Below are 13,005 nucleotides of genomic sequence, written 5' to 3'. Positions count from 1 at the left end.
AGCACTTGTTACATGAAAACACTGTCAGGAACGCATGCAAAGATTTGAATGACATCTTGAGATATAATTGGACTTCACCATTACGATGATTTGTATCCAGAGACTTACCAGGTGCATCGTACAAGGGCACCTCCTTGTAAGAGACAGACATCACTGGGTGTTTGAGCTTTTCCCTGAAGTCAGTGATAGTTTGGTAGACAAGGAACACAGCTACAGCCATAAGCAGCAGATAAATGAAGAGGAGAATTACTGAAAAGACATTCTTTAGGCAGGTCTTGCTGAAACGCACAGAAGGGCTACTGGTACCCAATTCACTATCTAGGACTGAACAAAATATGGGATTAAAATTTGTACGTGTATTTACTTACAGTCTTCCACACTGAATCATGCAGAGCATTAATTTCAAGATGAACCATTTGAAATGAGAGGGAACAGGCTTAGTTTAATTTAAAATACAAGAACAAATAAATAATGTTTTTTGACAAGCAAACAGTCGGCTGTTACTTCCCATGAACATGATGAGGTGTAATCAGTAAGGAGAGGGTTCTGCCTTTGTTTTACCTCCTGCATTACGGATTGTGCCTAGGGACACAATAGAGGCTAGTTCAGCTGAAAAATTCAGAGTTGAGAGTGAAAAGTCCCCTGATGGAGCCTTTTTTTCCACAGCATAAAAGACTCATCTCTCCCAAGTCTGAACCAACTAATCCTGATCACATTTAATCTATGCATCAACACAGAGGCTTTGAGCACTGTAGTGCTCTTATGTAGCTAGCTAACTGCATCGTGCATGCCTGGGGTTACTAGGTGTCCAGTTTTTGACCAGAACACCCATTCAAAAAGGGACCCTGGCGGCTCTGGTCAGTACTGCTGACCAGGCTGTTAAAAGTCCAGCTGGCGGCGCAGCGGGGCTAAGGCAGGCGCCCTGCCTGCCGTGGCTCCATGCGGCTCCTGGAAGCAGTGACATGTCCCCCCTCCGGCTCCCACATGTAGGGGCAGAAAGGGGGTTCCGCACGTTGCCCCCGCCTCAAGCACTGGTTCCACAGCTCCCATTGGCTGGGAACTGTGGCCAATGGGAGCCACAGGGGCAGTGCACAGAGCTGCCGGAGGGGGGACACGCTGCTTCTTCTGGGAGCTGCTTGAAGCAAGCGCCGCCTGGAGCCTGCACCCCTCCCCCAATCCCCCTCCTGCCCTCCGAAACCCTTGGTCCAGCCCGGAGCCTCGTCCCATACCCTGAACCCCTCATTTATGCCCCCCCACCAGCCCAGAGCCCTCACTCCCCTCCCATTCCCCAACCTCCTGCCTCAGCCCGGAGCCCCCTCCCATACTCTGAACCCCTCGGCTCCACCCCCGCCACAGCCGGAGCACCCTCCTACACCCCAAACCCCTCAGACCCACCCCAGAGTCTGCACTCCCAGCTTGAGCCCTCACACCACCTCCTGCACTCCGACCCCCTCCGCCCCACCTGCACCCCAAATCCCTCATCCCTGGCTCCACCCCAGACCTCGCACCCCAGCTGGAGCTCTCACCTCCTCTCACATCCCTATCCCCTGAGCCAGCCCGGTGAAAATGAGAGAGTGAGTGTGGTGAGAGTGAGCGATGGGGGGAGGGGTGTGTGGAATGAGCAGGGGCAGGACCTCAGAGATGGGGCGGGGCAAGGGTGTTCGGTTTTATGCGAGTAGAAAGTTGGCAACCCTATGCATGCACCAGGTTAGAAGTCAGTCAATTATATGTTATCCTTACATTTTTAAAGACTAAAGTCTAACACCTAACTCCGTATGCATATTATATAAAGTTGCATATGAGAAGGATTCCAGTTAACGCTAGAAAAAAATCTCTCTCAAACACTTTCACTATCGTTATCAACAGGATGGGTAATACTGTCCAAAGTCCTTTAATCAGCTTCCCTTGGTATGTATACACACCCCCGCCCACGACTTGCCTGCACAACTTTTAAGAACCAATACTTGACTTACACACAAGGAGGTGTAACTATGTGTGCTATATAGATGCACACACAAATGGGTGTTATAAATGGCACATGCAAGAAGTGGTGGCTGTATTTTGACAATTTGGTCTTTTACATGAGGGGGCCATATACAAAAAAATCAGCCTTTATCATGCCACAGTATGCCCTATCCTTCAAATGTAAGAGCATGCTGAGATGTTTGTTCCTTACCATAGCAAATACTGACCCTTTAAAAGCTCCCAATGAACATGTGCCTAGTCAAATAATGTGATTCCACTGTCACACAGGCCATTCCCACAAAGTTACTGCCAGGAGAGGACAGCCTAAAGAAGTAGGGCCTTATCTACACAAGAAAATTGCACCAATTAAACTTACATTGTTTTTTAAACAAGTGCAAAAGCGAGTATGGACATTTTGTTGATTAAGAATAGGTGTAAACTATCTAAATTGCAAACCAAAATGATTTAAACCAAAATGCACATCCACGCAGTATTTACTGTGCTGTAACTTAGGCCTTGTCTACACTACACAGTTTCGACAAAACAAGGGAGGTGTACACATTACAAAGCTACTTTTGGCGGCAAAACTCTCGCTGTTTTGCCAACAAAATAAAACCACCTCGACAAGAGGCATGGAGCTTTTCGCTGAAAAGTTAAAGCAACAAAGCATCAGTGGTGATGCTGCCATTCATTATGTCACCATAACTGGCCTCCCCCAGTGTCCCACAGTTCCCACTGAGAGTGCTCTACTCACTGGTTTGAACTTGGCTGCTCTGCATCTAGCTATGCAGGCAGGAACCGCTCCCCTTTCAAAGCTCCAGGAAGCTTTGACATTCCTCAGCGTGGAGAGCTCACAGAGCGGCTGAGGATGCTCTCCCAGCAGCTGAAGAGGCTGTGGGAGAACTTGGAGGGAATCACAGAACCATTCATGTGGAATCCTGCTCTCCTCAACACGAGGAGGCAGAGCAGAGCAGGCTGCTGGGGGGCGAAGGGGAGAGAGCCGAGGCTGATGTGAGAGGGGGTGTCCCCCTCCTCCTGCCTCAAGGTTGGTTGTTCAGGCTGCTGTCTGAACTTAGAGAGCATGCCGACACACTCTCCACCAACACATACTGTTTCTGTCTCCCCCACAACACACACACACACACACACACTCTCTCTCTCTCCCTCTCCCTCCTACACTTCAGTTGAAAAGCAGCTGGCAATGTATAGGATGCCCCTGGAACCATGGGATTGAGAAACCTTCATCACGTGACACTGCACCTGCCCCATGAGGCATTGCAAACCCTTTCCAAAGCGCACTGCAGCCAATTACACAGTGGGATAAGCACCCACTGTGCACTGCTCTCTGTGTAGATGCAAGAGCTGCTATTGTGGATGCGCTCTACCGACACAAGAAGCATAGTGTGGACATGCAACAGCAGTTTAATTAAAGCGGCAGAACTATTGTCGACAAAACTCTGTAGTGTAGACAGGCCCTAAACTGGTTTAAAACCACACGTTCTGTTTAACCAGTGCAACTTGCTTAGGTAGACAATGCCTATGCTGCAAAGTTGCAATACACTAACTCCCTGGAATTGCACATTCAAATCCCAGCAGGGTCAGCTCAACACTTCACCCTTCTGAGGCAGAGAAGCATTTCCTTTCAAATGGATTTTGCTGGATTTTCTTTGGCTTGGTTCTAACTCCAGGTTAATATCTGTAGCAGAGGAGACACAGTGATGTGGTCTCATGGGTAAGGAACTCTTCAGCTTCCCTTTGGCACAGTACTTCATTCCTGACAATGAGCCATTTATTATTTCAACTGCTCCCCAAAAGACCATTCAAAACAAGCAGTTTTTATTAGGCACTTGATAGAGGACTTTTGGATCGGCAGCTCTCACCTGGTAAAATAGCGGAGCTGGTATCCTCCTGATCGTCATCCATTTCTCCCTCCTCCACTGGCTCTGGATGCTCAGCTACATGCTCCACTTCCTCACTCAGCTGAGGAAATACATTCCATTTTCAAATGTACTTTGACATGATTATTTGTTTGCATTATAACAGTGCAGTGGGATTCAACTGAGATTGGAGCCCCATTGTGCTAGGTGCTGCACAAATACACAGGAAAAGAGCTTACAACATAAAGAGACCAGACCTGAGGATGGGAGAAAGGAAATATTATCTCCATTTCTGAGAGATTAAATTACTTGCCCAAGGCAACAACGGAAGTGTGAGAGCCTGAAATTGAACCCAGATTTTTCAAGTCCCAGTCCAGCACACCACCACCACCACCCTTTAAAAAATTGCACTTTTCAACGGCATCTTCAGCCCACTTGAACCCTCAAAATTAAGATAGTGTCTCATGATCTCAACATGTTCTTGAGTGGAGAAGGTCCATGTTTCAGCATATATATTATTACAAATCACAATCTATGCCACAGGACAAAGCATTAGCACACTGCAATCAGAAGGGAATGCAAGAAATGTTATTGTTTTTAACAGATATTAGTGCAAGTTACTCCAGAGCGCAGCCCAAACCACCTCAGCAGATGCATCATTAAAATGAACAGTCAAAAAGTCCACAAGTCGCTGCTCTTTATTTTTCAGCTCAGTGCAGCGGCTTTGCAAAGAACTAATAGCGATCACACAATGTGTTGTTCCGACTCAGAGCCCAAACTGCCAGGAAATTTTGGTCAATGTCGTAAGCTTGTCACATGAGATAGGCATCAATATATACCATAAAGCATCTAGACAAAGAACTGGGGAACACATGGAATGCAAACAATGAAACCTTGGTTTTCCTTTTATTTAAGAAAAAAGTCCTTCCATCATCTTTTCTCCAGGTGTCCCCCATGGAAGCTGAAGGGCTAAGGATCCTTCCTTTGCACCAACTTTTGCCTCTCTCATTTTAAAATATATATATTTTTTATTTTAAACATTGTAATAAAATATACTAATTGATCATTTTCACTTTATAGCAATTTTTATTCCAGATCTCAAATATTATTCATTTTACAGATGCAAAATCTTCTTAGGCAAAGAGCCCGATTCTTCACTTTCTTCTTGCAACTTTGTGTAGTCACTCACACCTGCACAAAGTGAGCGCAAAATGTTACCGCTGTGTCACACACACTTTGCACAGGTGTGACTGACTTCTCAGGGTGTGAGGCAGCAGAGACTCAGACCAGCAGAGAGAAAGAGGTTTTGTCAACAGATGGTTTGTTGCCCCGTATAACTTAAGGTGTGAATTTCAACACACTAAGGGCATGTCTACACTAGCGAGCTTACTGCAGCACTGCTGTAACATCGCTCGTGTAGCCGCGCTATGCTGATGGGAGAGAGCTCTCCCGCTGACATAATAAAACCACCTCCACACAAAGCAGTGCGGACTCTTATTTCAGCTTAAGAGTGGATTATTGCAGGTTAGCTTGAATAGATTAGGAACAGGTTTAGCTAAACCAAAATAAGACACTCATACTGAAATAAGAGTGTCTGCAGAGCCTTTAGCACCAGTTTAATTAAAGATTAGACTATAGGAATATTTTGTTTGCTGCAAGGTCGGGTGTGACTCTACCTGGCACAAGATTGCTGTGGACTAACTGTGTGTGCGGACCTTGCTGACTCCCATTAGTAATTCATTAATGACCTTTGATTTAGTCCTCTTTGATATGGAGCTAATCAAATGGCATTAACTAACTTAATACATTTCAGCTGGGTCCCCTCACAGACTACTGCAGGGTAGTCACACCGCTGCTTGCCATGGACTGATTGTTGCTGCAGACAAGCCTTGTATCAGTTTAAAAGATGACTCAAGTTATACTTGTGCAACTTCCTCATGTAGAAAAGACCTAAGGGACTTATCAAAAGTCACAGACCTAGTCAGTGGCAGAACGAGAAATAGTTTCCTCAACTCCTGACTTCTAATCTTCTCTCACCATTAGACACACTTCCTCCTAATACACAGACACTTCATCTACCTATATTGTCTAGTTAGGGGGTTAAAGGCATTTGGTATTCTGGGCTCTGCCACTGCCAGATGGTGTAACTATGGACTAATTACTTAACCTCTCAAAGCCCCAGTTTAGCTGTCTGTAAAATGATAATACTAGTCTCTACTCTATACAGGTGTTTGAAGATTTAAGCAGTGTAAAATGCATTGAAATCCTGAGATGAAAGGTCCGACAAAAGCACAGAATATAATTAACACAACAGACGGTTCATTCTTTCTTTAAACCTGCAACTTGGTCACATCAGGTCTAAACACAGAAAACCAAGTGCAATGAGAGATTTTGAGTAGAGTGGAACTTGGGAAGCTGAATACTCCGCAATTGTTTCCAATTCACAGCAACATGCAAATTGCAGTGAGAGAGAACTTCCATGTCAAATTAAATTCACCTATGGAAAAAATGACTGCAAGAAATTTCAGTGGAATATCAAAGTAGAAAACATATTATGATACAACATTTATTACACTCTCAGGGTAAATCTACAATGACCCTTCTTTAATATGCAGGAATGGAAGAAAGATGAAAAATCAAAACATAGAGCACTTCAATGCACTTCAGAAGCAAAATACATTTGGAGTTCTGCACTGGTGAGACAGTTCTATTTTTACAAGCCTCTTACGCTTACAACCATCAAAGGGCTGTCAGCCCAAAGTGTATGAAGCAGTAACCCCTGGGCCCAGATCCACAAAGGGGCTTAGGTGCCCAAGTCCCTTCGTGGATCGCACCCTTTGTAACTAGGTGAGCTGTGCTGGTGGTCTGATGCTTGTAAGGACAACTGACTTCACTGGAAGTCCAGAAAACCCATTTGACCACAAACATGAATACAAAAGTCACTCCAAACCACTAAGAATCACATATAGCACTGGACTTCAAAAGCCTAACTCGAGCATGGGGAAAGCCATTACATCTTGGGAGCACAGCATTCAATCCAGAATGACTGTACACAACCTGACAAGACCTATTTCGTAGCCCGTCCCAACTGCACACACACTAAGCTATAGTCCACCAATAACAGGATAGCAGAAGCAGTATTACCATGCAAGTTTATTCTTGTTTCTTCAAATGTACCAGTATATGCTCAAATGAATGAAAGTTGCATTGTAACTATTCACAGATGCACATCAGTGGCAGTCACCTTCTCAGACCAACTGCGTATGTACCATGGACCAGCCAAATATGGTGACAGCTGCCCAACATATGATATTCCACCCCATACTTAGGTGACAGGCAAGGACATTAAGGCTTTGGCTACACTTACACTTCAAAGCGCTGCGCTAAGTGTAGTCAAAGCGCCAGCGCTGGGAGAGAGCTCTCCCAGCGCTGTCCGTACTCCACCTCCCTGTGGGGAATAACGGACAGCGCTGGGAGCGCGGCTCCCAGCGCTGGGGCTTTGACCACACTGGCGCTTTGCAGCACCGCAATTTGCAGTGCTGGAGAGGGTGTGTTTTCACACCCTGCTGCAGCGCTGCAAATTTGTAAGTGTAGCCAAGCCCTAAGTGTGGGGTAATTCAGGACACAGGGTTCCAGCACCATGCGAGACCCAAAGCTGGAATTGATCTCAGCACCTGGGGGTGCAATGATTACAGAAATTTCATTCCCTGTCTCCAGCAGCTGGGAGAAGTGGGAGAGAATGGGCTCTGCACTTGCACACCACTTAAAAGCATGTCAAAGTTCTGTGGCAGTCTCAAGGGAGAGATAATCACTCTCGAACGAATGCAGCACTCCTAACTGTTGTCGGTGCAGACGGGAGGAAGTAGAATTACATGAGGAAACTGGCAGCCCAGGATAAAACTAAAGGTGACAATTCTAGGATCTCTGTCTAAGCTAATATAACTCAGGTCATTGGTGTCGTGGAAGGAAATCACTGTTTAAGCGTGGAACCTTGCTGGAGTCAAATGAGCAAAGGAAAGCTCACATTTAGATGTTCTATGCCGCTCAGCTGAAAAGAAAAAGAAGGATAAAAGGAAAAGACACAGAGAAGACGAGAAGCCACAGTGGGTGAAATTCATCCTGGTGTGAAAGGTCAATGTAAGGGGGCTCTCTGCACTGAGCGGAGGAGGGCTGGTAGCAACCACCTAATGGGTGTCAACACTGACTTGGGAGATAGGGGTAGATCAGGGGGGATACAGAACCCACGCTTCAGGGGCAGTTACAGAAATAGCAGCACCACATGCTCTTCACCCATTTCCTACCTTTATGTGAGTGAAGTGAATTTCATCCAGAGAAAACCCTGCTGGGGGGGTATAAATAAAGGGAGAAATGTTCTGTTTCACTTGTTTGTGCATGAGATTATTTAAATCTTTAATGTCTTCTAGTCTAACATGAGAAATGGGAGAAGAACTGATAAATGTTGATAGGCTAAACTAGGGATTCCTACAGTGCAAGCCCAAGGACAATGCAGCCTGCAACTTTCTAAAATGAGATAAACAGCTGTGTGGTGAAGGCAAAGGAGACCCGCTGCAGGTTTTTACTGCTGATTAACTTGAACAAGACAATTTCTATGCATCTACCAAGAAAGATACAAGTACAAGCAAGTATAATATGATGCTAATATATGAGTTTGATAGGCAGACTAGGCACAGGATTACAATTGGGCCTTGAGTATCACTTTTCATGTCTGACAGGCCCTTCCTATAAAAGTGATAAAGGCACCTGTCAACTGTATGTACCTATACTTTCTACAATATTATGATTGACTGTATTTTAACGGACATTTCCTTGTTTTTAAATGCAAATATATATTTGCGTGTATCAAAAAGCATCATGTTTGTTTCCTATGTATTTAAATACAAGGACCCTAGGGATCAGGGCTCCATCATACAGAGAAAGCTGGTGGATGCCTTGGGCAGCAAAATTATTCATGAGGCCATCTTCTTGGGTGACTGCAGGTTGGAAGGAATGGGCACTTTCCAGTTTGCAGAGGGCAACATAAAATCAATAGCCAGCCAGTTTTGCTATGGCTCTAAAATTAAAATGTGACCCAGTTGACTTTCTGTGCTTTAGGTGACTTATCAAAGCACTGAAGATCTGGATAACCAGAAGATGAATGTTTAATAGGCGTAGTGACTGGAGCCAAGAGGAATATATTGCAGTTGCTTTTAAATTGACTGAAAGGGGACTAACACACATCCGCTCCAGTTATAGCTGTGTTCAGCTTGAGCACAGATACACGGCAATTAGCTGCAGTGTTATTTCATTGGAGATTTGGGGTTTACCATTAATGTGCATATCCCTGGGGTCGCACCTAGCTAGAAACGGCTGCACCTAAAAGGCTGCTATGAAGCCATCCGGCACCTCGTAGCTCTCACCTCCGTCGCTGTCTTGCCGTTTTGCAGCCACCGCCGCCGCAACGCGTTTTCCGGTGCCCGGCTGCTCAGCGCGGTACGGAGTTTGCTCGGCAAACAAAAGACCGCACGGGCTCGCGACGCGGCTCGCACGTGCACTCACGCGAGCAAATTACCTTCCCCCCCTTCCCGCCGCCCGCCAGTACCTCCTGGTACGCTGCGGCGATCTCCTGCCTTAGCATGGCATCCGCGGCGGGAGCTGGAACCGGCACCGCGGCAGCCCCGGGGCTGGGGCTGGGGCTGAGCGGGGAGCGGCGGGCGCACAGCAGCGAAGGGCCGGAGGCGCCGCGGTACCAGACCGAGCCCGCACGGAGTGTCCACACGGCGGGCTGCCGGCGCCACCGCGCGCGCCGCACCCGCTCTCTCTCCCCCGCCTGCCGCTGCCGCGGCCACCCAACCCCCCTCGCTCAGGCGGCTCGCTCGCAGCGCAGGATGCTGGGAAACGTAGTTTGAAACCGACCGTGCCGGGCCCCTGCGCTGTCCTGACCTGCGGAGCCCCCAGCCAGCCTTTGCACCGCAGCCGCGGACGAGTTAAAGCAGCCTATGGCCTGTCCGGGGTGCAGCGGGAAAAGAGCATGTCCGGTGCCTGTCTGCGGGGAGCACCGCCGCGGCGCCCGAGAGAGCCTCTCCCCTAGAGCCCGCGCTCCGAGGCGCTCCCCGGGGGGTGTGAGCGCTGGGAGGGGCGGCGCCGAGGGGAGAGTCTAGAACTGCCGGGCCCAGGAATTCAGAAACGATGTCTGGCCCCCAAAATCAGAGCTAGGCTTAGCATCATAATGACGGGTTATTTTTGATTTGCCTTCTGGTTTTTGAACATTTGGGGTTCAGCGGTTCAAGTGTCTCTCTCTGTCTAACAGGGCTGGCAACCTGCTTTTTCAAAAAAGTGAAAGTATCAGAGGGGTAGCCCTGTTAGTCTGGTTCTGTAGAAGCAGCAAAGAATCCTGTGGCACCTTATAGACTAACAGACGTTTTGCAGCATGAGCTTTCGTGGGTGAATACCCACTTCTTCGGATGCAAGAAAGAGTGAAAGGTGAGCTTATCCCATCACAGGATTCTGGGAGCTGGGCAGTGGCAGATTTAGAGTTGCCGGGGCCCTGTGCTCAGCTTCATTCTTGGGGGCCCTCCTTGGGACCCAGCCAAGAAAAAGAACATTCTCTCTCATCTCCCCCCGCCCCTGTTTTTCATTCACTTTTTTTTTCTTCATCCTCCTCCTATAAGTAATAGGAAGTAAATGAAAATAAAGTGAGGTACCTTGATTGTTTGTGTACTCTAACTTATTTTTCCACAGACCACTTGAAAGTCACTGAGGGTCTCAGCAGACCACTTAATGATCCTTCCAAATATTGTTTGTACCATTAGCGAACTATTGTAATGTGCTTTGGATAAGCACTTTATAAAAAAAATGTAAAAAAACATTGGGGTGCGGGGTCTGGCCTGGAGTTAGGATGCAGGAGGGGGCTCAGGGTTGAGGCAGGAGGTTGGGATGTGGAGCGCTTACCTGGGGCAGCTCCCATTTGGTATGAGGGGTGCAGGTACGGATATGGGGGGGGTTGCAGGAGTCAGGGTGGGCAGGGAGCTGGTGTGTGGGGGGTGCAGGCATCAGGGGGCCGGGGGTGTGGGGATGGTTGCAGGAATCAGGGAGGGCAGTGTGAGGGGTGCAGGAGTTAGGGCTGGGAGTGTGTGTGGGGGGGTGCAGGAGTAAGGGAGGGGGCTCAGGGTTGAGGCAGGAGGTTGGGATGCTCCCATTTGGTCTGAGGGGTGCAGGTGGGGATGGGAGGGTGCAGGAGTCAGGGTGGGCAGGGAGCTGGTGGTGTGGAGGGTGCAGGCATCGGGGGGGCCGGGGGTGTGGAGAGTTCAGAGGGTGTGTGAGGGGTGCAGGAGTCAGGAAGGGGGCTCACAGTTGAGGCAGGAAGTTGGGGTGTGGAGTGCTTACTTGGGGCAGCTCGTATTTGGGGCAAGGGATGCAGGTGGGAATGTGAGGGGGAGGTGCAGGAGCTCCCATTTGGTGCTCAGGGTGGGGATGTGGGGGGTGCAGGAGTCAGGGCATCGGGAGGCTGGGTATGTGTGGGGGGTGCAGGCATTAGGGAGGGCAGGGGGCATGTGAGGGGTAGTCAGGGCTGGGGCGGGTATGTGTAGGGGGAGTGCAGGGCCCCCCCTTTGCTCTGCACTGCCCGGATTCCATCTCCTTCCCCAAAGCTTCACCCCGCCTCTTCCCCAGAGCAACCTGAGTGCTGGCAAACATCTGTTTGGTGGCAGGGGAAGCGCTGGGGCGGGGGGCGGGAACGCAGCACGCTCGGGGGAGGAGGTGGGGAAGAGGCAGGGAATAGGGGGGCTTAGCTGCCGGTGGGGGCGGAGCCTGCAGTAGAAGCCCCAGGAGCAGGCAGGACCAAGCTTCTGCCCTGAAAGCTGCCTCCCGCTGGGGCCCCCTGGATTTTACTGTAAATCCACCTCTGGAGCTGGGGCTTTAATAAATACACCAAATACTGCAAGATTTGCAATAAAATCACAAGAGCTGTCAAAAGTGATTTTGCTTTCTAAACTTCTTTAGTAAGTGCTGGTGAATCCTGCTTTGAGGCTGAAGATGGGAATAAAGTCATCACAGAGAGCAATACAACTCCAACAGACTAAAGAGGGTTACACATCTTTTGTAAATGCTACATTTTAGAGGTTGTCAGACTGATTTTAAAATATTTGTAATATTTAAGGTTATAGTAAGTGCCTCAGTCTGGTAAAAATGCACAGGTTAGCTAGGAAGCATGTGTGTTAATTAAATATTTTAAAACACAGGATGTGCTGCTTTTCAGAAACTGTTGGAAAAGCAATTTTACAATCTCTGTCTAAGAGACACACATTATTTCTAATTCCCTACTTACCTCGCTAGGGTGTTATATAATATCTAGTTAATGGACCCTGATTCTGCAGTCAGGCCCAGATGGAGTCCAGAGACTACAGTGGGGCTCTGCTCAGATCCACCCACACAGATCTGACTCGAGGATCACAGCCAATATATGTGACATGCTTTGGAGATGCAGGGTGCTACATAAATGCAGACTGGCAAGCTATTCCTATGCAAATAATATATAATACATTCTAAATATAATTATTGCTGCTTCTCCTAGCATGCAACTGACTGTTACATTTCAAATTCAAAAAATATATATATAAACCACTCCTAACATTAGATCCAAACTGATTCCATCATCAGAATAGCAATAAAATGAACACCTGAAGGTAAGCAAAAATGAGGTCGCCTAAAAACAACTTGGCGAAGAACTGTGGAAGCTGAGCTGAAAAACCTGGGGCACAGCTGGGTAACCGTTGAAAGACTTGCTAGAAACAGACAGGAGTAGAGGAGCTTCGTCACTGCCCTAAATGCCAGAACTGTAAGGAGTACTTACTAACTAACCAACCAACCTAACATTACAGCAGCACCACTATAGGATAGCTTACTGCTTAACAGCTTTTTCTAAAATCCAAATCCTTAAGTGCATTGTCTTGAAAATTCCTGTGCCTAATGAGGATCTGGGATAGAGATAGTGATCCAAATATGAGGTTGTTTGAGCAAGGGATACTTGAGATACAGCTCTGCTCTAAAAACAGAATGAGATCAACATTTAGAGTTCTTATTGTTTTTCTGTGCACACTTAAGGCTCAAACTAGGGTTCTGATCCTCCTCATACTGATATCACCTGTTATGGACTGATCTCAGCTAG

At 47.6% G+C, this 13,005-nt stretch overlaps 1 protein-coding gene across 7 annotated transcripts in view; it reads right to left on the bottom strand.

Moving 5' to 3' along the window:
• Window positions 1–13,005, bottom strand: part of PACC1 (proton activated chloride channel 1) — an 80,863-nt gene that overhangs the window by 20,501 nt on the left and 47,357 nt on the right. For 2 of the 7 annotated variants that reach the window (XM_045010831.1, XM_045010837.1), the window contains 2 exons: window positions 3,846–3,945; window positions 109–210 (listed from right to left, as the gene is read on the bottom strand). In XM_045010831.1, coding sequence (XP_044866766.1) covers window positions 109–210; window positions 3,846–3,945 — 202 coding nt within the window. The other 5 variants (XM_045010833.1, XM_045010834.1, XM_045010832.1 and 2 more) reach the window with 5 other exon arrangements.

Source organism: Mauremys mutica, chromosome 3, assembly GCF_020497125.1.
Source record: "Mauremys mutica isolate MM-2020 ecotype Southern chromosome 3, ASM2049712v1, whole genome shotgun sequence".
Classification (NCBI taxonomy): Eukaryota; Metazoa; Chordata; order Testudines; family Geoemydidae; genus Mauremys; species Mauremys mutica.
This window is presented reverse-complemented; position numbering and strand designations above follow the sequence as displayed.